Below are 26,614 nucleotides of genomic sequence, written 5' to 3' on the forward strand. Positions count from 1 at the left end.
TTCCTTTCCTGTCCATATACCTATCCATTTTTTTTTTAAATGACAAAATCGAACCTGCCTCTACCACTTCTACTGGAAGCTCATTCCACACAGCTACCACTCTCTGAGTAAAGAAATTCCCCCTTGTGTTACCCCTAAACTTTTACCCCTGAACTCTCAACTCATGTCCTCTTGTTTGAATCTCCCCTACTCTCAATGGAAATAGCCTATCCATGTCAACTCTATCTTTCCCATCATAATTTTAAATACCTCTATCAAGTCTCCCCTCGACCTTCTACACTCCAAAAAATAAAGACCTAACTTGTTCAACCTTTCCCTGTAACTTAGGTGCTGAAACCCAGGTAACATTCTAGTAAATCTCCTCTGTACTCTATTTTGTTGACATCTTTCCTATAATTTGGTGACCAGAACTGTACACAATACTCCAAATTTGGCCTCAACAATGCCTTGTACAATTTTAACATTACATCCCAACTCCTATACTCAATGCTCTGATTTATAAAGGCCAGCATACCAAAAGCTTTCTTCACCACCCTATCCACATGAGATTCCACCTTCAGGGAACTATGCACCATTATTCCTAGATCAATCTGTTCTACTGCATTCCTCAATGCCTTACCATTTACCATGTATGTCCTATTTTGATTATTCCTACCGAAATGTAGCACCTCACACTTGGAAGCATTAAACTCCGTCTGCCATCTTTCAGCCCACTCTTCTAACTGGCCTAAATCTCTCTTCAAGCTTTGAAAACCTACTTCAATATCCACAACACCACCTATCTTAATATCATCTGTATATTTATTAATCCAATTTACCACCCCATCATCCAGATCATTAATGTATATGACAAACAACATTGGAAACAGTACAGATCCCTGAGGCACACCACTAGTCACCGGCCTCCAACCTGACAAACAGTTATCCACCACTACTCTCTGGCATCTCCCATCCAGCCACTGTTGAATCCATTTTACTACTTCAATATTAATACCTAATGATTGAACCTTCCTAACTAACCTTCCGTGTGGAACCTTGTCAAAGGCCTTACTTGTAGACAACATCCACTGCTTTACCCTCATCAACTTTCCTAGTAACCTCTTCAAAAAATTCAATAAGATTTGTCAAACATGACCTTCCACGCACAAATCCATGTTGACTGTTCCTAATTAGACCCTGTCTATCCAGATAATTATATATACCATCTCTAAGAATGCTTTCCATTAATTTACCCACCACTGACATCAAACTTACAGGCTGATAATTGCTAGATTTACTCTTAGAACCCTTTTTAAACAATGGAACCACATGAGCAATATGCCAATCCTCCGGCACCATCCCTGTTTCTAATGACATTTGAAATATTTCTGTCAGAGCCCCTTGCTATTTCTACAGTAACTTCCCTCAAGGTCCTAGGGAAAATCCTGTCAGGACCTGGAGACTTATCCACTTTTATATTCTTTAAAAGCTCTAGTACTTCCTCTTCAATCATCATAGTTTCCATAACTACCTTACTTGTTTCCCTTACCTTACACAATTCAATATCCTTCTCCTTAGTGAATACCGATGGGGGGTGGGGGGGTGGAAAGTAGTTCAAAATCTCCCCCATCTCTTTTGGCTCCACACATAGCTGTCCACTCACTATCCTTTTGCTATTAATATAATTGTAGAAACCCTTTGGATTTATTTTCACCTTACTTGCCAAAGCAATCTCGTATCTTTTAGCTTTTCTAATTTCTTTCTTAAGATACTTTTTACATTCTTTATATTCCTCCAGCACCTCATTTACTCCATGCTGCCTATATTTATTGTAGATATCTCTCTTTTTCCTAACCAAGTTTCCAATATCCCTTGAAAACCATGGCACTCTCAAACTTTTAACCTTTCCTTTCAACCTAACAGGAACATAAAGATTCTGTACCCTCAAAATTTCACCTTTAAATGACCTCCATTTCTCTATTACATCCTTCCCATAAAGCAAATTATCCCAGTCCACTCCTTCTAAATCCTTTTGCATCTCCTCAAAGTTAGCCTTTCTCCAATCAAAAATCTCAACCTGGGTCCAGTCCTATCCTTCTCCATAATTATATTGAAACTAATGGTATTGTGATCACTGGACTCGAAGTGCTCCCCAACACATACCTCCAACACCTGACCTATCTCATTCCCTAACCAGAGATCCAACAATGCCCCTTCTCTAGTTGGTACCTCTATGTATTGCTGCAAAAAAGCTATCCTGCACACATTTTACAAACTCCAAACCATCTAGCCCTTTTACAGAATGGGCTTCCCAGTCTATGTGTGGAAAATTAAAATCTCCCACAATCACAACCTTGTGCTTGCTACAAATATCTGCTATCTCCTTACAAATTTGGTCCTCCAATTCTTGCTCCCTATTAGGTGGTCTATAATACACCCCTATAAGTGTTACTACACCTTTCCCATTCCTCAGTTCCACCCAAATAGTCTCCCTAGACGAGCCCTCTAATCTATCCTGCCAGAGCACTGCTGTAATATTTTCTTGGACAAGCAATGCAACACCTCCTCCTCTTGCCCCTCCGATTCTATCACACCTGAAGCAATGAAATCCAGGAATACTTAGTTGCCAATCACTCCCCTCCTGCAACCATGTTTCACTAATAGCTACAACATCATATTTCCAGGTATCAACCCATGCTCTAAGCTCGTCCACCTTTCTTACAATGCTCCTAGCATTAAAATAGATGCATTTAAGAAATTCTCCACCTCTTCCTCTCTGTTTATCCCTAACGGTGCAAACAACTTTATCGTTTTCTTCCTTCTCCCCTACATCTTCGATCTGAGCGCTCCCCTTCTCTGTCACCTGCCTATCCTTCCTCACACACTGTCTGCTAGCTTTCTCTATTTGTGAACTAACCTCCTCTCCCCTAGTCTCTTCAAATTGATTCCCCCCCCCCCCCAACCATTCTAGTTTAAAGTCATCCCAGTAGCCTTAGCAAATCTCCCCACCAGGATATTGGTCCCCCTGGGATTCAAGTGCAACCCGTCCTTTTTGTACAGGTCACACCTGCCACAAAAGAGGTCCCAATGATCCAGAAACTTGAATCCCTGCCCCCTGCTCCAATCCCTCAGCCACGCATTTATCTTCCACATCATTCCATTCCTACTCTCACGGTCGCTTGGCACAGGCAGGGATTACTACCTTTGCGGTCCTTCTTCTCAACTCCCTTCCTAACTCCCTATACTCTTTCAGGACCCCTTCCCTTTTCCTACCTATGTCATTGGTACCTATATGTACCACATCCTGGATCCTGGCACCAGGGAGGCAAACTACCATCCGGGTCTCCTGACTGCGTGCACAGAATCACCTATCTGACCCACTAACTATCGAGTCCCCTATCACTACTGCCCTCCTCTTCCTTTCCCTACCCTCCTGAGCTACAGGGCCGGACTCTGTGCCAGAGGCATGGCCACTGTTGCTTCCCCCAGGTAGGCTGTCCCCCCCCCACTGCCAACAGTACTCAAACAGGAGTACTTATTGTCAAGGGGTACAGCCACCGGGGTACTCTCTAGTACTTGACTCTTCCCTTCCCTCTTCTAACCGTGACCCACTTGTCTGCCTCCCGTGGCCCCGGTGTGACCACCTGCCTGTAACTCTTCTCTATCAACTCCTCACTCTCCCTGATCAGAGGAAGATCATCGAGCTGCAGCTCCAGTTCCCTAACATGGTCCCTTAGGAGCTGCAGATCAGCACACCTGGCGCAGATGTGGACGTCCGGGAAGCTAGGAGACTCCAGGACCTCCCACATCCGACACCAAGAACAACAAGCTGCCCTCACACTCATACTTCCCCCTTTCCTCAAATAACAGGAAAAACTGAAACCTAAACCTACCTTGCCTTGCCCGCTTCCGCCTAAGCCCGTTGAGCCCAAGCCCTTAAGCCTTCACTCTGCTCCCGTCTCACTCCACTGTCCGCAAACGACGCTGCTCGCTGTATGAGGTTGTGTCCTTTTTAAATCTTCCCCGCTTCTCTACCCGATGTCACACGCCTGCGCAGTCCCGCCTCTCTTAACTCCAATGAGAAGAAGAAAAAATCAAGATGGCTCCTGCCGCACTCCCGTTCTGATCCTCCGACTTCCTTCTCCAAATGAAACCCAATTCCGGATTTCTGCCCTTTTTAAATCTTCCCCGCTTCACTGCCCAATGTCACACGCCTGCGCAGTCCGGCCTCTCTTAACTCCGATGAGAAGAAGAAAAATCAAAATGGCTCCCACCGCACTCCCGTTCTGATACTCCGACTTCCTTCTCCAAAAACAGACAGGATCTGTTCCTGCAGGCTGGCTTGAAAGACAGAGATGGCTGACTTTTGTCTCATGTCCTTAAATAGTCTTGCTTTCATAGCAGGTAATACTCCCACAACATTATTGCACTTGAACAGCAAAGGAATCCCATTTGCACCCTTTTTTGTAAAAAAAAAAAGGTAAATTGCTGAATTGGCACAAAAGAAGATGTTTTCAATGTCTTACTGCTTGTCCATCATAAAATGGTGTCAATGAGCTAATTCCTCCTGCCACGCTCATCATGCCAATAATGTTTTTGCAGGGATTTTGTACCCTTGCTGGGTGAAGTTGCAAATTAGTATTGAATCAAAGTAGTTAATACTGTTAATATAACATTGTTAGATTTATCAGGGATCTTAACTGCTAATTGGGAAGGTGGGAACAAAGCCAATGTATGCTTGTTGAGTAAAACAATGAGGTGAAGGATGGATGGAAGCCACTAATGTGGAGTGAGACAATTAAATGGATGTTTGGAGAAATGATTTGATGTAACAGCAGGAAACTGCTGTTGATCCAGCTAAAGGAGAAAGGGACTTGTTGGGTGGAATGTTATATCCAAACCTTCTGAAAAATCTTTGCATGCAACTTTGGATTGTGAGACCATAAGAGACAGAAGCAGAATTGGGCCATTCAGCCCATCAAGTCTGCCTTGCCAGTCCATCATTTATTATCCCTCTCAACCCCATTCTCTTGCCTTCTCCCCATAACCTTTGATGCCCTTACTAATCAAGAATGTGTTGACCTCCCTTATAAATACACCTGATGATTTGGGCTCCATAGCCATCTATGGCAGTGAATTCCACAGACACCACCCTCTGGCTAAAGATATTCCTCCTCATCTCTGGTCTCATGGAATATCCTTCTATTCCAAGTCTGGGTCCTCTGGTCCTGGACTTCCCCCACTATAAAAACATCTTCTCAATATCCACTCTATCTACGCCTTTCAATATTCGATAGTTTTCAATGAGATCTCCCCCACCGCACCATTCTTCGAAACTTAAGTGGATACAGGCCCCGAGCCATCAAATGCTTTAACCCTTTCATTCCCAGGATCATTGATGTGGAATATAATTAGGTGGCTGAGGTTGGTCTGATGTGTGCTGGTGCAGTATCTGCTTAAAGTGGTCGATGCTTGTGGGGAAAATTGGTGTGTGTAAAATTGTTCGAGGCTTGTAACATCTGTCTGAGAAGAAATGGGAACCTGGTTTAAAGACATCTGGAGCACAGTGCTCCGACTGTATACTGGAGCACCAGTCTTCACTCAGTGACCACTTCATTAAACACATGTATTAAACATTTTATTAAACACCTCTTCTTTAATGCAAGTATGTAATCAGCCAATCAATGCATTAAAGCATGCAGACATGGTCAAGAGGTTCATTTGTTGTTCAAACTAAGTATTGGAATGGTGAAGAAATTAGATCTAAGTGACTGTGGAATGATTGTTAGTGTCAGACAGGCTAGTTTGGGTATCTCACAAGCTGCTAATCTCCCAGGATTTTTAGGCACAACAGTCTAGAGTTTACAGAAGATCGTGCTTAAAAACATCAAGTGAGTGGCAGTTCTGTGGGCGAAAACACCTTATTAAAGAGAGAGATCAGAGGAGAATGGCCAGACTGGTTCAAGCTGACAGGAAGGCGAAGTAGCTCAAATAACTACGCATTACAACAGTGGTGCGCCGAAGAGCATCTGTGAACACACGGCTTGTAAACAGGCTACAGCAGCAGAAGACCACGAACATGCACTCAGTGACCACCTTATTAGGTGCAGGATTACCTCATAAAGTTGCCACTGAGTGTATATACTTCTGCTCAGAACTCTGGCTTGAGACTTGACCCCTGAACCATCTGACACAGATGGATGCGTGCATTGAGTGACGATGACCAGAAGCGGGCACATTCAACTGACTTGTATTTGCAGAGCAGAGGACAGAGTTGTGAACACGAGATGTTGCTCTAGGCCAGGGGTTCCCACCCTGTAGTACACAGACCCGTTGGTCAATGGTAGTAAGAAAGAAAGGTTGGGAGCCCCTGCACAAGGCAGACAGAATTTGTGATACAACCACGTGCTAACTGTAAATAGCAACACGCACAAAATGTTGGAGGAACTCAGCAGGTTAGGCAGCATCAGTGAAGAGGAATAAACAGTCAGAATTTCGTGTTAAGACCCTTCATTGGGTCTCAGCCTGAAATATCGACTGTTATTCCTCTCCATGGATCCTGCCTGACCTGCTGAGTTCCTCCAGCGTTTTGTGTGCACTTCTCTGGAACTCCAGCATCTGTCGAACCTCTTGACTTTGAGTTATAATTAGGAGATCTTTTGGTATTGAATTAAATGTCTGGTCTGAATATTGAATAGTCATAGAACACTACAGCAGAATACCTCTTCCCACCCTGCCAGATGTAAAAATGCTATTCCCTATTCCCAGTTCCTCCATCTCGGCTGCATCTGCTCCCAGGATGAGGCTTTCCTTTCCAGGACATCTCAAATGCCCTCTTTCTTTAAAAATTGTGGTTTCCCTTCTGCCGTCATCAGTGATGCCCTCACCCGCATCTCCTCCATTTCCCGCACTTCGGCCCTCACCCCCATCCTCCCGTCACCACAACAGGGACAGGGTTCCCCTTGTCCTCACCTACCACCCCACCAGCCTCCGGATCCAGCATATTATCCTCCGCAACTTCTGCCACCTTCAACAGGACCCCACCACCAAGCACATCTTTCCCTCTCTACCCCTTTCAGCTTTTCGCAGGGATCGTTCTCTCCGCGACTACCTGGTCCACATGTCCCTCCCCCAGATCTCCCACCTGGCACTTATCCCTGTAAGCGCAAATGCTACACCTGTCCCTACACCTCCTCTCTTACCACCATTCCGGGCCCCAGACAGTCCTTCCAGGTGAGGCAACACTTCACTTGTGAATCTGTTGGTCATCAATTGCATCCGGTGTTCCTGGTACGGCCTCCTCTACATCGGCGAGACCCGACGCAGATTGGGGGACCGCTTCGTTGAGCACCTCCACTCCGTCCGTCACAACAGACAGGATCTCCCGGTTGCCACCCACTTCAACTCTCCCTTTCATTCCCATTCGGATATGTCCATACACGGCCTCCTCTACTGCCATGATGAGGCCAAACTCAGGTTGGAGGACCAACACCTCATATACCGCCTGGGTAGTCTCCAGCCCCTTGGTATGAACATCGAATTCTCCAGCTTCCGGTAATTCCCTCCCCCTCCCTTCCGCCATCCCACTTTCACTCTGCCTCCTCTTCTAGCTGCCTATCACCTCCCTCATGGTTCTGCCTTCTTCTATTACCCATAGTGCTTTCCCCTTGCATTCCTCCTTCACCTCTCCTGCCTATCCCCTCCCTGCTTCCCCTCCCCCACCCCTTGATCTTTCCTCTGATTGGTTTTTCACCTGGCACCCACCAGCCTTCTCCTTACCATCCACCCCCCCCCCCAGCTTCTTTATAGGGCCCCCGCCCCCTCCCTCTTCAGTCCTGACGAAGGGTCTCGGCCCGAAACGTTGACTGCTCGTTTCCACGGACGCTGCCCGACCTGCTGAGTTCCTCCAGCGTGTTTGTACGTGTTGATTTGACCACAGCATCTGCAGTGTACCTTGTGTTTAGCAGAATAAAAAGGACCTTCGGCCAATCTAGTCCATGCTGCCTAGAATCTGAATCTGGAGGAAAGAGGTGCCTTTATTTATTCACCTCTAGCTGGAGACTGGTGACATATTTCAGTGTTGCACACTGTAATAGTGAGCAGAAAAGAAAGGAGTCCAGTTCCAATTTCCATTAATTGGTAGCAAGTTCCAATCAAGTTGGCTTCCCTTTTGCATTATGAACAATATAGGAGTATGCCAGGCAGCACCCATGAACTTCCGTCTTGTGACTGGCTGCTTCCGGGTGTCCGTGAAATATGCTCATCATTGCATGCTCCTTAAAGGAAATCAAATGGTCAGAGAAATTGGATCAATTTACTGTGGACATTGTCACGTTTTGTGACTTCAAACAACGGATCCAAAGGAAAACGAGAGCTGAGAGATGCAAGTCTTAGTTTGTGTTTACTTTAAGCAAGGTGTGCACTTGTCACATGCCAGCAACGCGATGTGTGCAATTTGTGTATTTTTACATATAACCTGTAATGAATTATTTAAACTAATCATCAGTAAGGGTTGGGAAGTGTGGCTGTGAGACAAATTCCTTCTTAGAAAGCCGGAACATGGCGGGGGAGGGGGGGGTGTGGAGAGATTATTCTTAACTCAGCCCACTGAGGCGGGGTGCTGAGTTATGTGTAAAAATCTCCAGCGGGGCTTCTTTAAGAGACTTCCTCTCTGAAATGTGATAATACACTGAAAAAGATGATTAGTGTGAAAGTAACAGTGGTTTATTATAAAAGGAAATCTCCAAATTGTTATTGGCTTATCTCGGGGATGTGAACTTCCTCTCTCACAGAGTGAGAGAGAGAGAATCATAAACACAAGATTCTGCAGATGCTGGAAATCCAGAGCAACACACACAAAATGCTGGAAGAACTCAACAGACCCAGCATCTATGAAGAGGAATAAATGGTCGACATTTAGGGCCAAGTCCTGATGAAGGGTCTGTGTATTCCTCTCCATAGATAATGCCTGACCTGCTAGGTTCTCCAGCATTTTGTGTGTGATGCCAGCTAAGTCGTTGCTTCTTGCCTATTCAGAAGATGATGTAAGCCATCCAATTGTTTTGGAGAAGAAAATTGCTATTTATCTTGGTACCTTTACAGACGATAGATAAGCCAAACATCGCCCAACCGGTAATTCGCTCTTCCAGGAAGCTGAGCAGGTAACTCTTGCACAACAAGCTTTCGCAGGTTAACTTTGCTAACAAATTGTTGGGAAGTATGGCAGTTCCACTGGGAATTTCTGTCATGCACCCTAGCGTCGAGAAGTTCCAGATCCCCGAGTCTCTGACAGGTGGGCTTCAGTGATTTCTAGGATACTTGCATCACACGGCGTTGCTTGCTATTCCCCACATTTAGCAGAGCGCCTGGCTGCTGTACCTGTGTCTAGTCTGAACTGATGTTGAATAGCGAGTCCCCTCCTCTGAAGCAATGGGGCGATGTGTTTGCATCAATGATTTAATTCTTTAAAATTTTTCCATTTGCTTAGGAAATTTTTCAATAGGTTCCAAATGTGTTTGAAAGTTCTGATGGTAAGCAAAGTTTGGGGTGAGGCTTTGCCTACAATTTACCAGCCATTTCGCTTGTGGAGTGGTCTCGAAAGTGACTGCTGTACATCACACAGTGCCAGGAAGCTGGAGCGTCCCCATTTTGTATTTAGTACCCAAGTTTTCAATCTGCAGCAGGTAGGTTCTGCATTTTCCTGTGTGTCAGCTGCAAGCCTGGGTACTTCAGTAAACTGGTTAACCAGAAATCTTCTTTTACTGGTATTGATTGGGGAGTGAGTAACAGCCAGGGTGCCCAGAGTAATCCTTCCCTCTCTATCAGGGAGTTCTTTACTTCCACTCAAGAGGCCAGGCAGAGTCTTGGTTCAGAGTTCCATCAGGAGATGGCTGCATGTGATGGTCACTTCCCCGAGATGGGAATCTGGAATCTTGTGCTCAGAGTAGAATTCGAGTCTGCAGCCTTTCTGATCCATTGTAAGTGAACCGGGCCCCAACTACAGTTGACCTTGGGTACAGAGTTAATTCCCCAGCTGATCTGCAAGTGGTATTTTGCATAAAATAGAAATCTGTAAGAGATTTTTTAAGGACTAGACTGAAGCACAGTGGGATGAGGTCTCCTCTGCCTACCTCCTTGTCAGTGAGTGTACCGTCGGTTGAAAATAAGATTGACGATCTCAGGGCAAGGCTGCTGTATCAGAGGCAGATCTCAATTGTTCATTGCATTGAGACTTGCTTAGCATTGAAGACGTGGATGCGTCTATCGGACCAGAAGGTTTTAATATTTTCAGAGTGGATCGAGCCTCACATTCTGGTAAGGAAAGGGGTGACAGCGTATGCTTTTTAGTCAATTCTCATTGGTGCACGGACGTTGGGGTTATGTCGACTTCTTGATCCCCTGACTTAGAGCTACTAACGATTAAATGTAGACCATTCTGCTTGCCTCAGGAGTTCTCATCCGTGATCCTGACTGCAGTTTACATACCTCCAGCAAGCACTTGTGAAAATGCATGATGCTGTCTGTAAACAAGAAACAGCCCATCCCGATGCATTTCAAATTATAGTCGGTGACTTTAACATGGCCTGTTTGAAGAAAAGCCTGCCCAATTACCACCAGCACGTAACGTGGTCACCAGAGGTCCCTGCAGACCAGGCCACTGCCTATCACTCCTTCTCGAGACCACATTTTGGCAAGTTGGATCATTCAGCTGTACTCCTGCTACCTGCATTCAGACAGAGCCTGAAGATCAAGGCTCCAGTGATCAAGACAACCAGAGGTGGTCACGGGAGGCTGAGGTACGTTTACAGGATTGCCTTGAGTCAGTGGACTGGACCATGTTCACAAAGTCGTCTGAGGATCTGAATGACTACACCAGGGTCGTTACAGACTTTATTAAAACAGCTGTGAATGATTGTGTGCCCACAAAATTGTTCAGGGTTTTCCCCAATCAGAGGCCCTAGATGAATAATAAAATCCAAAACCGCTGAGAGCTGGATTAGAGGCATTCAAGTCTGGAGATCCAGAATGCTACAAGAAATGCAGGTATGATCTCCAGAAAGCCATCTTTTGGACAAAGTGGAGATTCCAGACTAGACTGGAATCAATGAGGGCTGCTCGACAGCTGTGACAGGATTTGAATGCCATAACTTCCGACAAAGCTACATCTTGTGATGTAGAGGACAGCAGAGCTTCACTTCCAGATGAGCATCTATGCTCACTCTGACACCAGAACAGGAAAGAACCATTGCACACCCCAGTGTCTCCTGAAGATCCTGTGGTCTCAATATCTGAAGGTGATGTGCGGGGTGCCTTTAAGAGAGTGAATCCAAGGAAAGCATCCATTCAGGACGGAGGACCTGGCTGAGTACTCAAGACCTGTGTCGACTAGCTGGCTGCTGTATTCACGGGTATCCTTAGCCTCTCGCTCCAGCAGTGTGTGTTACCCATCTGCTTCAAGCAGGCTTCAATCGTATCAGTCCCCAGGAAGAGCATTGTAACCTATCTAAATGACTATGGCCCAGTGGCACTTGCATCCGCAGTGTTGAAGTGTTTTGAGAGTCTGGTGTCGAATTATATCGGCTTCTCTCTGAATGGTGTCTTGGATTCTGTTCCAGTTCACCTACTGAAGCAACAGGTCTACAGCAGATGCTGTCTCGTTGGCTCTTTGCACAACCCTGGAGCATCTGAACAGCAAAGATGCATACATCAGAATGCTCTTTAACAATTGCAGCTTGGCATTTTTTTTTTAAATTTTTTTATTAGTTTTTCAAAACATTTTACAAATTAAAAACCCCAAATCCCAATGAGGAGCATTAATACAGTGCAAAATTAAGCATACAATAACAATATGCTACAAAGGAAGAGAATTTAACAAAAAAGCACCTAAATTAAAGACAAGTGAGCTTAGTGTCCTCCCCAAGCCCCACAACACAAGAAAAAAACAACAACAACTCCAGACCAACCACCACACAATATAAAGAGTATAGGTCAGGACAGTCAAACTCCCAGACTGTGAATACACTTAGCAACAGAGGATAATAATGCCTACTACCAGGGGAAAAAAAAGGGAGCTGAAAGCAAGGGACCGAAAAGAAGAAAAAAAAAGAAAAAAAAACCCTAGTCAAGAGGAAGGTTATGAAAGTACTCGATAAAAGGCCCCCAGACCTTATGGAACTTTAGATCCGAATTAAGAACTGAATAATGAATTTTTTCGAGGTCCAAGCAGGCCATAATGTCGTTAAGCCATTGCGCATGAGTGGGCGGGGCAACATCTCTCCATCTAAGGAGGATCAAGCGTTTAGCCAGGAGAGAGGCAAAGGATAGTATTCGGCATTTGGTCGGACCCAGACATAAATCAGTCTCGCCCCAAAAACCGAACAGAGCAATTAAGGGGTTTGGTTCTAGGTGCTGATTCAGAATACCCGATAATGTAGTGAAGACATCTTTCCAGAATTTCTCCAAGCTAGGACAGAGCCAGTACATATGGATGAGAGAGGCCACGCCCCTCTTGCATTTATCACAGAGCGGACTAATGCCAGGGTAGAATCGAGATAGTTTAGATTTAGACATATGGGCTCTATGAACAATCTTAAACTGTAAAAGGCAATGGTGAGCACAAAGAGAGGTTGAGTTAACCGATTTGAGAACTGAGTCCCAGCTCTCCTCGGATAAGGAGATATTTAAAACCTGCTCCCAGGCCATTTTAATTTTATCCACGGGCCCATCGTAAGGCCGCTAGTTTATCTCGGATAATTGATATTAAACCTTTACCTAGTGGATTAATGGAAAAAAATAGGTCCATAGCATTTTTCGCAGGCATTTCAGGAAAGTTAGGAATTAAAGGAGCAATAAAGTGTCGGATTTGGAGATATCTGAAAAAGTGAGCGTTAGGCAGGTTGAACTTAACAGAGAGCTGCTGAAAAGAAGCGAAGCGATTATCAATGAAGAGATCTTCAAAATGTCTAATGCCCTTCCTGTACTAAACATGGAATGCTGAATCATACGTAGTAGGTAAAAAAAAAAAAAAGGTGATTATGTGCGACAGGGCTAGAAACGGAAAACCCCTGGAAACCATAGCATTTCCTGAACTGAGCCCATATACGCAAAGTGTGTCTGACAAGAGGATTAGCTATTGATCTGGGCAGACTACTAGGGAGTGCAGAGCCAAGAAGTGCAGATATAGATAATTCTTTAGTGGAGCTCAGCTCCATTGCCACCCAGTTAGGGCACTCGGGTTGGCTGTGGAAGAAAGACCAGAAGGTAGCACAACGTATATTAGCTGCCCAATAATATAAGCGAAAGTTAGGTAAAGCCATGCCACCCTCTTTTTTAGATTTTTGGAGGTGGATTTTATTAATTCTAGAGCGCTTATTCTGCCACAGATATGACAAAATAATAGAGTCTAAGGAATCAAAAAAAGATTTGGGAATAAAAATTGGGATAGATTGAAATAAGTATAAAAATTTGGGGAGAACATACATTTTAACAACATTAATACGACCTACCAAAGACATAGATAGAGGTGACCATTGTACCAGACTCTGTTTTATAGCATATGAAAGATTGACAAAGTTTTCACGAAAGAGATCTTTAAACTTCCTTGTGACTGTAATTCCAAGATAAGTAAATTGATTATGGACTACTTTAAAAGGGAGATCATGCAATATTAGTTCTTGTGCTTCTTTATTAATTGGGAAAAGTTCACTCTTATGTAAATTAAGTTTATAGCCAGAGATCTGGCTAAACTGGTCAAGAAGTGAAAACATTAGAGGTAAGGATGTAGACGGATTTGAGAGAAAGAGTAATAAGTCATCAGCATAGAGAGAAACTTTATGCTCAACACCCCCTCTCCAAATCCCAGTCAATTCAGGACAGTTTCGAAATGCTATCGCCAGAGGTTCTATAGCCAAATCAAAGAGAAAGGGACTTAAGGGGCATCCCTGACAGGTGCCACGTTTGAGATTAAATACTTGGGATTTCTGAAAATTAGTTAAAACAGAAGCAGTAGGACACAGGTACAGCAATTGGATCCAAGAGATGAAACTTTGGCCGAGGTCAAATTTTTCTAAGACTGCAAAAAGGTAGTTCCACTCTATACGATCAAATGCTTTCTCCGCATCGAGGGAAATAACACATTCAGGGGTCCCAGTTGGAGCTGAGTATAAAATATTAAATAGACGCCGAATGTTAAAAAAAGGGAGACGGTTTTTAATAAAGCCTGTTTGGTCATCAGAGATAATGGAGGGAATTACGGTTTCTAATCTATGAGCCAACACTTTAGCTAAGATCTTTACATCAACATTGAGCAGAGAGATCGGCCTGTACGAGGAACACTCTTTGCCCTTTTTTAAAAGAAGGATAATAGATGCCTCATTGAAAGAGGGTGGCAATTTGCCGTAATTAAACGAGTCAGATAATACTGAAAGTAACTGAGGAGAAAGAAGTGAAGAGAATGATTTATAAAATTCTACAGGGAACCCATCAGGTCCAGGAGATTTCCCTGAGGACAGTGCAGAAATTGCAAAAGATATTTCTTCTGCTGATATAGGCGCATTGAGTTTGGCTTTGAAATCAGATGAAAGTGAGGGGATATTCAGATTCTGTTTAAAAAAAAAAAAAAAAATAAAAAAAAAAATTGATCAACAGAGATATTGTCATTCAGAGATTCAGAGGAATAAAGCCGAGAATAAAAATTTTTAAATGCGTCATTAATTTCTAAATGATCCGATGTAAAGTCTCCGTTCTCCTTCCGGATCTTTGTAATATGTTGTTTGGCTTTGGAACGCCTCAGCTGATTGGCTAGGAATTTACCAGACTTATCCCCATGAATGTAAAAGCGACTCTTGCTTTCGAGAAGTTGGCGTTCGACAGGTTGAGTGGACAGAAGGTTAAATTTAGTTTGGAGTTCAACGCACTTCTTGTATAATTCAGGGTTCTTAGTTTGGGCATATATTTGATCCAAATCTTTAATCTGGTTAATGAGGTCTGATCAATCTGCACGGGATCTTCTGTTGAGATTTGCTGTGTAAGAGATTATTTGACCCCTCAAATATGCTTTCATGGCTTCCCAGACAATCTGGGATGGCACTTCAGGTGATGTATTAGTGTTAAAATAAAAGGTTATCTAATCCTTAATAAATTTTACAAAATCATCATCCGATAATAAAGTTGAATCAAACCGCCAGTGTTTATTCCTCTGAGGGAGACCAGGAAAGTTCAGAGAGAGGGTAATTGGGGCATGGTCAGAAATCAGTATACTCTGATAGTCACAAGAGTGGGCAAATGGGATAAGTTGGTTATCGAGTAAGAAATGGTCAATTCTAGTGAAGGTATGGTGAACATGTGAGAAAAAAGAATAATCTCTCTCCGTAGGATGGAGGAAACGCCATATATCAGAGATACCAAAATTAGAGAGAAACGATTGGATAGCTAAGGCAGATTTAGTAGGTGATCTGGTAACAGAGGATGATCGATCCAGTTTAGGATCCAACCAACAGTTGAAGTCACCACCCAGTATAAGAGAGTATGAGTTTAAGTCTGGTAGTGAGGAAAAAAACCGTTCAAAAAAGTTAACATCATCAAAGTTGGGGGCATACAGGTTTGCTAGTGCAACTTTAGTGTTATATAGTTTACCAGAAACAATAATAAAACGGCCATTTGTATCAGATATTTTATTATGGAATTCAAAAGGAATATTTGAGTTAATAAGAATGGAGACTCCCCTAGCTTTAGCGGCAAAGGATGAATGAAAATGCTGACCTGCCCACTTTAACAGAAGCCGGGAGTTATCAAAACAACGAATATGAGTTTCTTGAAGGAAAGCAATGTCAGCTTTGAGTTGTTTGATATGTGCGAATACCTTCCTCCTTTTAACAGGGTGATTCAATCCCTTTACATTCCAGCTCACGAATTTAAGTGCACTAGCCATTATCAATTATTAATGCATAAAAGGCAGCTGGCATATAAAAAGTCAAGCAGTACAATAGCAGTCTGGGAGCAGAAATGTAAACATAGATTCGTAAAATCAAAACATATACATGTCCTGAGCAATAAAGAGAAACAATAAATACAGTGAGTGATGTTGGAACTGGAAAATACACCCCACCCACACAACCCAAAACTAGACGGCTACCAAAACAAGTAGCTAGCTCTACCAAAAAAATTAACCCAAGTACAACTTCCAGATCTGTGTCATTAACAACAGTTCCGTATAAATACTATAGCAAATAGTAACTAGTTTATGCACTAGAAAACATAACTACAGATTAGAACACCTTCTGCAGAAATATAAAACTTAATACAGAGAAAATCGGAAGAAAACCATAACTAACCTACCCGTGAAAAATTATAGAAGAATAAAGTAAGAGAAGGGGGAAAAAAAGGTTTAAAAAAAAAGGAGAGGAAGGGGAAAATTATAAATTCAAGACGAGTATTTATCAACCATTTACAGAGAGGAGAGGAAAAAAATCAGAGATTAGAAAAAAGGGGTGAAGAAAAGAAAAAAAGAAAATAAATAAATATTTTAAAAAAGGAAAAATAAATCAGCAATTAAACTGTGAACCAACAAACAGGGAGGCCTTCACTAAAGACTTCGAACCTCCAAAACAAGTTAGAGTCAGTTGTAGAACTCTGTAGGTAAAGTTATACAAGAATAAAAATAGATTACACACACACCAAATCCCGGGAGAGATTGTCAACAGCCCTTAGAGTTTCAATGAATAATGTCTGAGTGATTCAAGTGAAGTCTGAGTCCAGAAAAAGTAATTTTACTACGAGGAGTACTTATCCACCATTTTAGGAGGTCCGATCGGATTCCGAAGATGACTGGATAGCCGGAAGACTTGCCACAAATGCTTCAGCTTCCTTCGCTGATTTGAACCACTTGTATTTTCCAGTATTAAGCTTGATTCGTAGATCGGCAGGATTGCGAAGAGAGGGTTTAAAACCACGATCAAAAAGCACTTTCATTGCGCCTTTAAACTCAGCGCGCATCTTTAAGGTCTGAAGTGCAAAATCTTCCACAAAGCGAATGGTTGTATCCTGGAAAGGAAAAGACCCCCTGCGACGTGCCTCTAGAATCAGACTGTGTTTTACCTGGTATTGATGGAAACACAAGATTACTGGTCGCGGATGGGAGCCCAGAATTCCGGGGGGAACGTAAACTCTGTGTGCCCGTTCGCGCTCGGGCGGGTTCGGAAGCAAATCTTTCCCAAATATCTCACAGAGAAACTTGGCGAAAAACTTCATGGTTGGTCCATGTTTGGTCGCCTCTGGCAATCCAAGAATTCTGAGATTGCAGCGTCTGCTGCGATTTTCGAGATCCACCATTTTGGAAAGAAGTTTGTTAGATTTTTCCTCTAAGCTGGAACAGAGAGTCTCCAAGTATCGAACACGACTTTCTAAATCTTCAGAAGTCGAATCGATGCGAGATAGTTGTTCGGCATGTTTGTCCACTTTATCGTTGATCCGATCCAGTTTGTCTTCCAACTGTTTGAAAGCGGTTTTAAATTCCTTTAAAATTTTGTCTCGGAGCTTTCCGAGCGCAACCAGGGTCTCGTCTGAGGGAGCCATAGCTTCCTTTCTCCCGGATTTAGAACTCTTGCTAGACATTGATAGATAGTTAGATACTTTATTCATCCCCATGGGGAAATTCAACTTTTTTTCCAATGTCCCATACACTTGTTGTAGCAAAACTAATAACATACAATACTTAACTCAGTAAAAAAATATGATATGCATCTAAATCACTATCTCAAACAGCATTAATAATAGCTTTTAAAAAGTTCTTAAGTTAGGTAAGTTAAGTTAGGTAACATAAGTTAGGTATGTTCACAGGCAAGTAAGAGATACCGAAAAAATTCCTAACTAAGGTTTAAAAAATGGAGACATTTAGTGCAAAGATAGCGACAGTAATGGAACAAAAGTTCGGAGCAGCTAAACAATCGCCATCGTACCGGAAGTCGTGCAGCTTGGCATTTAACACCATCATCCCTCAAAACTTATCAGTAAACTCCAGGACCTGCGTCTCAATACCCCCTTGTACAATTGGATCCTGGATTTCCTCACCTGTGGACCTCAGTCAGTTCAGATTGGCAAAAGCATCTCCTCCACGATCTCCATCAGCACCAGAGGGCTGTGTGTTTAGTCCCCTGCTCTACTCACTCTACACCTGCGACTGTGCGGCCAAGCACAGCTCCAACACCAGATACAAGTTTGCTGATGACACCACTGTTGTGGGCTGTATCAAAGGGGGTGAGGAATGAGGGAGATTGAAAACTTGGCTGAGTGGCATAATAACAACCTCTCACTCAATGTCAGTAAGACCAAGGAACTGATTGTAGACTTTAGGAGAGTGAAACCAGAGGTCCATGAGTAATCAACGGAGGATCAGAGGTGGAGAGGGTCAGTAACTCTAAATTTCTAGGTATCACCATCTCTGAGGAACTGCCCTGGACCCATCATATAAATATTATTGCAAAGAAAGCACAGCAGTGCCTCTACTTCCTCGAGTCTGTGGAGGTTTGGCATGTCATCAAAACCCTTGACAAACTTCTACAGACGTGTGGTGGAAAGTGTGCTGACTGGCTGCATTCCAGCCTGGTACAGAAACACCAATGCTTTTGAGCGGAAAATCCCACAAAGGATAGTGGATTCAGCCCAGTACATCACGGGTAAAACCCTTCCAACCATTGAGCACACCTACATGAAATGTTGCCACAGAAAAGCAGCATCCATCATCAAAGATCCTCACCACCCAGGCCATGCTCTTTTCTTGCTGCTGTCGTCAGGTAGAAGGCAGAAGAGCCTCAGGACTCGCACCACCATGTTCAAGAATGTTTACTACCCCTCAACCATCAGGCTCTTGAACAAAAGGGGATAACTACACTCAGTTAAGGACTCTGTTATATTGTTATTTCATACTCGTAATTTATTGCTATTTGTTTATATCTGCATTTGCACAGTTTGTTTACTGTTCCTGATGTTTACAGGTACTGTTCTATAGATTTGATAAGTATGCTCACAGAGGAATCATCTCAAGGTTGTATGTGGTGACATGTCTGTACTATGATAATAAATTTTACTTTGAACTTTGAACAAATTGAGGTAAAGGTCCAAAAGGAGTTGAAATGCCCTTCCTGCTCTGTGTACAGACTCGTCATCAGTAATGGTTGAGGAGCATAACTGAAGGAACATGGGGAAAAACGATTCTTAGCCCACTGAGGCTGGGTGTTGATTTCTGTGTGGAAACCTCTAGCAGGGGCTTTGAGAGACTTCCTCTGTGAACTGTGTTAATATTGAGACTTTTTAATTACTTTCAGTCATTTGTGCCCCAGAATTCCCAGAAGCCAATGACTTTTTCTCTATTTGACCTTTGCCAGCAATGCAACTCAAACATTCACTTAGTTTCAATAACACAGACGTCAACACCTTGCCTGGTCTTTAGAAGATGGCCGGCTGAGTCGTTCCAATCCACTCTGGTTTGTGAAGCAAGTGGTTTGTTTCGAGATGGAGTCAGAGCAAAAGGAGTAAAGTCAAGAGCGGAGGAGTTTCAGGGCCCATCCCACCTAAACTGGGAGCGAGGTCTGATCGGTCCAGGCGTGGGGCCAGTTTAGAAGGGTCGGGTACGGGGTGGAACATGGCGGTGGGGTCCAGGCCCAGAACACATCGATGTGATGGGGCCCAGGCCCTAGTGTGGGGAACGACCCAATGTTTGGGCAATTGAAATGCTGGATCAGATGGACTTCAAAGGCAGTCTGTTGGGATGGGAGGTGTGGATCGGGCCAGTTCTGCTCTCTGCTCCATCATGTTTACTGCACTCTCCACAGAGAGAGAGTCTACGGACTCACTTTTGTTCTGAATGCTGTTGCTTGCTTTTATTGTTTGCATAATTTGTGGGGGGGTTTCCCCCTCTCTCTGCATTGGGTGTTTGTTGGTCTTTTTCAATGGGTTCTTTCAGGTTTCTTGTGGCTGCCTGTAAGGGACCGAATCTCTGGGTTGTTTAATTTATACATACTCTGATAATAAATGTACTTTGAACTTTAAACCGCTTCAAGAAGCTTCATTTTGTCGGCTGCCTCGTTGTTTGACTCTTGTCTGATCAAACTGGAGAATTCCTGGGATCTGTGCTTTTGAGATTAGAGTCAGAAGGGGTTGTTCAAACATTGAACCTTTGGAAAATGTAGACAGATCTCTGATCGACTGATTTAGGCAGAATATTTTTAAATTTGCAAGATAAGACTATGTCTTTAAATATTTCAATTTTAATCCACAAAAATAAGATTGGGTGAGTCAGCTATCAAAAGCTTTATCAAATTTAGTCAGAATATGAATTATAAATGTGGGTAAATCATAAATTTTGTATGCTTTAAATCATTTCACTGATTTGGAGTTGTATCTCCTGTATTTACAAAAGGTAATACAACCCTGGTCTGACTCCTTTCTGACAAAGTATTAATGAATTATGGTTACTTGCTTTGGGAATATTGTATTGTCACCTGTGAAGTACGAGGTAAAGTGACTTTAATGATGGCATTCTGCCAAAAAATACATCAACTCTGTCGTGGTTACTTGAAAACAAACCAAAATGCTGAGAGACTGAGTATGAGAGTTGACACTGTGTGACCCGCCCAAAGTAACTACCAGTAAGTTCCAAGTCAAAAAAAGTGCATTTATCCTTTATTATGAACCCAGTAAAAAACGGATGATCTTGTAGAGATAAAAAGCTAACAAAACTAAATTAGCGATATAGTGAAAATAATGTAGTTAGGGTTCTTTGTGATTATAAACACAAATTTTTCTCTTCATTCATTTCCCTTAATGTACAGAGCTATACTTTATGACCCATTTGCCTGACGTGCAGTGAGATGTAAAGTTTGGATGAGGCCAAGTTAAATCCAAAATGGATTTTAAAAAATTTGTTTATAATCACTATCAATGGTCTCCCAATTGTACGCAAGGACATGCTGAGGTTGCCTCTCGTGGCTCTATAATGAGAATGTGCTTACGTACAATTGGGGAGACCATTGATAGTGATTATAAACACAAATTTTTTATCCATTTTGGATTTAATGTGGCCTCATCCAAACTTTACATCTCACTGCACGTTGGTCATGTGACACTGAGCTGGGTGCTGTGATCAGAGGAAGCAGGCAAAGCTGGCCTCTGAATTCAGACTTGGTCAAGCACTGGTTCCTTTTCCACTCCCAGTGTCTTTGCATTTTTGGGCGGAGTGAGTGAGCTGATTGCTATGCAATTGATTCAATTCTTGGGTTGTAACTTTGTCTTGGAATTTGACAGTTCCAGGTGACCTGGGAAACCAGCTGGAGGCCAAGCTGAACAAGCCTAGCGTAGTTCACTACCTGTGTGCAAAAAAAACCGAAGATTACTTCACTCTGTGGCTGAACCTTGAGCTGCTTCTGCCCCTTGTCATTGACTGCTGGATCGACAATATGAGGTAAGGGGGCAAAAGATACTCGGCACAGTCAGAATGTGCTTCCTGCTGCCAAATTCATGGGGGTGGCCAGGCCTGGTATCATTTTCAGTTCCTCCTAGGCAGCATGATACTGCCTAGGAAGCTGGTTTCTTATTGACCATGAGACATGGGAGGCATTTGGCCCATCACATCTGCTCCACCATTTCATCATCATTTTAATCTGCCTCTACCCCATTCTCCTGCCCTCTCCCTGTAACCTCTGACATCCTACTAATCAAGAACCTATCAACCCATTGACTGGGCCTCCACTGCCATCTGTGGCAGTAAAGTCCACAGATTCAGCAGCTTCTGGTTAAAGAAATCTTTCATCATCCATGTTCTGAAGTGCCCTCTGGTTCCAGACCTTCCCATTATAGGAAACATCCTCTCCATGTCCACTCGATCTTGGCCTTTCAATATTCAGTAGATTTCAGTAAGATCTCTCCTCATTCTTAACTTCAGTGAATATGGGTCCAAAGCCATCACACACTCCTTGTTCATTAACCCTTTCATTCCAAGGAACTTCCTTGTAAACCACCTCTGGACTCTCTCCAATACTTTTTTAGACAAGAGACCCAAGACTGTTCACAGCTGGTTTAGTGTGTGCCTCTTCAAGGAAGCAACATGCTTGGGCAAATAAAATAAACGAGCTGCTGGAGGAGAGAAATGGACAGTCGACATTCCGGATCAAGATCCTGGAAGGAAGTAGGGAGATGGCCAGTATATAGACGTGATGGGGAGCAATGGGGCAAGGAATAGCAAGTGAGGGGTGGTAGATTGGCAGGTGGGGACGGAATGGGTGGAGGTAACCGTGCTGGGCAGTGAGAGATAGAGATGATAAAGAGCTGCAGATTCTGGAATCTGATAAGAAAGGGAAGTGAGGAGTGCAATCATAAGGGGATGGTCAGGTGGGCAGGGAAACAGTGATGGGAGTGGAATTTTGAAGAACAGATTTGCAGAGCGATCACAGACTGTTGCAAGAAGCACAAGAGCATGACAGCAACGCACACAATGCTGGAGGAACTCGGCAGGCCAGGCAGGGGGAGAAAGGTAAACGGTCGATGTTTCGGGCCAGGACTTCATCAGGAATGGGGGAGAAAGATGGGGTCAGAGTAAGAAGATGGGGCAGGGGAGGAGAAGTACCAGGTGGTAGCTACCTATCACCTACCACCCGTGCTTCTTCCTCCCCTCTTTTTTCTTTCTCCAGTCCTGCTGAAGGATCTCGGCCCGAAACATCAACTGTACCCTTCTCCATAGATGCTGCCTGATCTGAGTTCCTCCAGCATTTTGTGTGTGTTGCTCAGATTTCCAGCATCTGCAGATTTTCTCAAGGTAGGTGATTTTAACTTTCCACACTTTGACTGGGACTCCCATACTATAAAAAGGACTGGATGGGAAAGAGTTTGTCAAATGTATTCCTTTGAAGTTTCAAATAGAGGGTGTGTGATACTAGATCTATTAGGAAATGAGACAGGGCAGGTGACAGAGGTTTGTGTAGGGAAACACTCTAGTGATCATATTGCCATTAGTTTCAAGGTAATTATGGAAAAAGATAGATCTGATCTGTGAGATATAGCCACAGAATTAGGCCATTTGGCCCATCGAGTCTGCACCACCATTTCATCGTGGTTGATCCATTTTTCCTCTCAGCCCCAGTCTCCTGCCCCCCCCCCATCTCCGTCCTCACCCCCTCCCGTATCCCTTCATGTCCTGACCAATCGTGAACCTATCAACCTCTGCCTTAAATGTACATAGAGCCTTGGCCTCCACAGCTGCCTGTGGCAAAGAATTCCGCAGACAGGGTACAGAGTTTGTATGTTCCCGTCAGCAGGTTTTGTGGAACCTTGGCTTTCAGGAGGTATTGAGGCCCTGGTTAAGAGGTTGCATAGCAGGTGTAGGCAAGCAGGAACAAATGAGTTACTTAAGGAGTTTAAGAAATGCAAGAGAACACTTAAAGAAATCAGGAGGGCTGAAAGAAGGTCTGAAGTTGCCCTAGCAGACAAGGTAAAGTTGAATCCGAGGGGCTTCTACAGATGTATTAAGAGCAAAAGGACAGCAAGGGACAAGGGTCCTCTGGACAAGCAGTGTGGTAATCTATGCATGGAGCTGGAAGAGATGGGGGAGATCTTAAATGGATCTTTTGCGTCTGTATTTGCTCAGGAGTCTATAGATTGAGGCAAATCAACAGCAACGTCGTGGACCCTATACAGATGACAGTGGAGGGGTGTTTGCTGTCTTGAGGCAAATAAATCCCCAGAGCCTGACAAGGTGTTCCCTCAGACAGTTTGGGAGGAAAATGCAGAAATTGCAAGGGTCCTAGTTGGAGATATCACCTTTTTAAGACAGAATATAGATTTTTTTGTTTCTTACTTTTCCTCACCAGCAGTCTCCTGCTGCACCCTGTCAGGGTGCACTTACCCATGTAGGTTTCGTTCACAATAACCTCAATCATTCAGCCCAAACCGGGGCTTTCCATCTGTCATTTCCCAGACCATCTCAACAGGACATAGCTAGAACAACCCATTATCATTAACCTGATTAATGCTGGCACTTATCATTGCTGTGGTCATTAACCTCTAGATTTGTTTTTGTGCTTATATTTGATTAATTGGCACTAACTGGATAAACATGCTTCCTTCTGTCTATTTTCCTTTTTGGATCTTGAGTCTGGGTCAGACTCAAGATCTACTGAGGTGCTTGCCCCAGTACAGCTAATCACAAGATTACAACTCACTTTTCATGACCTTAGGAGAACCAAAGCATTCAGAATGCTTTTTGAGACATGAGAATTTTCCCTCTCTAATTGCCCTTGAGAAGGTGCAGGGAGCTGCTGGCTAAATCTGCTGCAGTCCTTTCAACAAAGGTAGCCCCACAGCACTGTAGGACTTCCCGAAATGGTGGGCTTAGGGGGAAGCTATAGGTGGTGGTGTTCCCAAGTGCCTGAATTTTTTTCCTTTCTTGGTTGGAGAGGTCATGGGTTTGGGAGGTGCTTGGTGCCAGGAGCAATCTGCAGTGCATTTTGTAGCTGAAGATGGCAGCATTGCGGTTACAACGTCAGCTGTAAGATCGAAGTTCAGTTCCCGCTGCAGTCCGTAAACAGCTGTATGTTCTCCCCATGACCACACGGATTTCCTCCGGGTGCTTCGGTTTCCTCCCACGTTGTAAAGAAGTACTGTTCAGGTTAGTGAGTTGTGGGCATGCTATGTTGGCACCGGAAGTGTGATCCAGCACAACTCTCACTGACTTGATTTGACGAAAATGATGCATTTCACTAAATGGAAGCTAAACTTCAATCCTTGAAGAGATTAGCTTTATCTGTCACACACTGTGTATATTGAAACGTACAGTGAGATGCAACACTTCAGGCACCAAAATAGCATGTTCACAAGAGACCGCAGTTCCTGAAATCTGGAGCAAAAGGCAGGTTTCTGGGAGGAGTCAGCTAGCGAGATGAGGGTTGGACAGTGGGAGAGCTGGCAACCAACAAGGTCCCATATCAAAAATGTGGTAATAATCAGTTAACTGGGATTGCTCAGGGATCCTGCTGTGTGGCATAATTGCTCACCCAAATGTCAGCATGCACTTGGGGAAAGCAACTTATTGACTGTGAGGGTTTTGTAATTAGTGATGTCGCCCATCCACAGTGATAATGTTAGGGCAGGCCACCACTGTTAACATTGGGGATTGGTACCTTGCTGATCTGAGGTGTGTCTGCAGCATTGTCTTAAAATCTGTTGCTATGCTGTTGAGATGTACTCAGTGGCCACTTACCTCTACATCTTGGCCACACACACAAAATGCTGGAGGAACTCAGCAGGCCAGGCAGCATCTACGGAAAAGAGTACAGTTGACGTTTTGGGCCGAGACCCTTCATCAGGACTGGAATGGAAGAGGGCAAGTCAGAGTAAGAGGTGAGAGGGAGGGGAAAAGGTTCAAAGTGGTGGGTGATAGGTGAAACTGGGGGGTGGGGGATGGTAAAGAGCTGGGAAATTGATTGGTGAAAGAGAGAGAGAGAGCTGGAGAAGGGGGGTGGAATCTGATGTGAGAGGATAGAAGACCATGAAAGAGGGGGAGGTAGGAGGAGTATCAGAGGGAGCTGATGGGCAGGTAAGGAAATAAGGTGGGGGGGGAGACAAATGGGGAATGGTGAAGGACAGGAGGGTGTGCAGTTACTGGAAGTCTGAAAAACTGATGTTCATGCAATCGGGTTGAGATCCCCATCTTAAAAAATATATATATATTTTGCTTCTGCATCATTTACGAGTGAAAATTACGGAGCAGCCAGCTGCCTTGCCACTGTGATTCTCCGAGGTGACCTTCTCCTGCAGTTCCGACTGCACGATTAGTGTACACCTGTTCACCTCGTTAATGCAAATATCTAATCAGCCAATCATGTGGCAGCAACTCAACGCACAAAAGCATGGAGACATGGTCAAGAGACCAAACTTCAGAATGGGGAAGGAATGTGATCTAAGTGACTTCAGCCATGGAATGACTGTTGGTGCCAGACGGGGTGGTTTGAGGATCTCAGAAGCTGCTGATCTCCTGGGGTTTTCCTGCACAACAGTCTGTAGAGTTTACAGGCGGTGGTGCGAGAAACAAAACAGCTATTGAGCGATAGTTCCGTGGGTGAAATGAGAGGTCAGCGGTGAATGGACAGACTGGTTCACACTGCCAGGAAAACAACAGGAACTCAAGTGATCACACATTACAACAGCAGCGGGTGTGCAGTAGGGCACCTCTTAGTGCAGAACATGTTGAATCCTGAAGTGGATGGGCAGCAGCAGAAGGCAACGAACCTGCACTCAGTGTATACAACATTCTCCTGAGTGTAGTCACTGCAACTCGAGCACAGTTCTTCAAGTCTGAGCAGCACTTAATATAAATAAATCAGAAAGTGTTTTAATTTATACTTATTTTATAAATATCCAGTGATGCTTGGCTAATGAATATTAATAAACTATTTTCTGCTCTTACTGGAATTAAGCCAGTTATCTCTCTTTACATCAAAGGAATGTGTACTTTATGAAACTAGATTCTTGGCATATGTTAAATTTCTTCTCCATAGGAACCAGAATAATAGACATTCTACAGCAGAGTGAATCTGAATGTGTAATGGAGTCAATCCTTTAATGTCCCCCTGTCATAAAAATTAATATTTTG

At 43.7% G+C, this 26,614-nt stretch overlaps 1 protein-coding gene across 2 annotated transcripts in view; it reads left to right on the forward strand.

The window, feature by feature from the left end:
• LOC140740560 (lysosomal phospholipase A and acyltransferase-like) overlaps positions 1 to 26,614 on the forward strand; it is a 365,712-nt gene that overhangs the window by 303,400 nt on the left and 35,698 nt on the right. For both annotated transcript variants that reach the window (XM_073069819.1, XM_073069821.1), the window contains one exon: positions 21,277 to 21,433. In XM_073069819.1, the coding sequence (XP_072925920.1) occupies positions 21,277 to 21,433 (157 nt within the window). The remainder of the gene's footprint in view (positions 1 to 21,276; positions 21,434 to 26,614) is intronic.

Source organism: Hemitrygon akajei, chromosome 17, assembly GCF_048418815.1.
Source record: "Hemitrygon akajei chromosome 17, sHemAka1.3, whole genome shotgun sequence".
Classification (NCBI taxonomy): Eukaryota; Metazoa; Chordata; class Chondrichthyes; order Myliobatiformes; family Dasyatidae; genus Hemitrygon; species Hemitrygon akajei.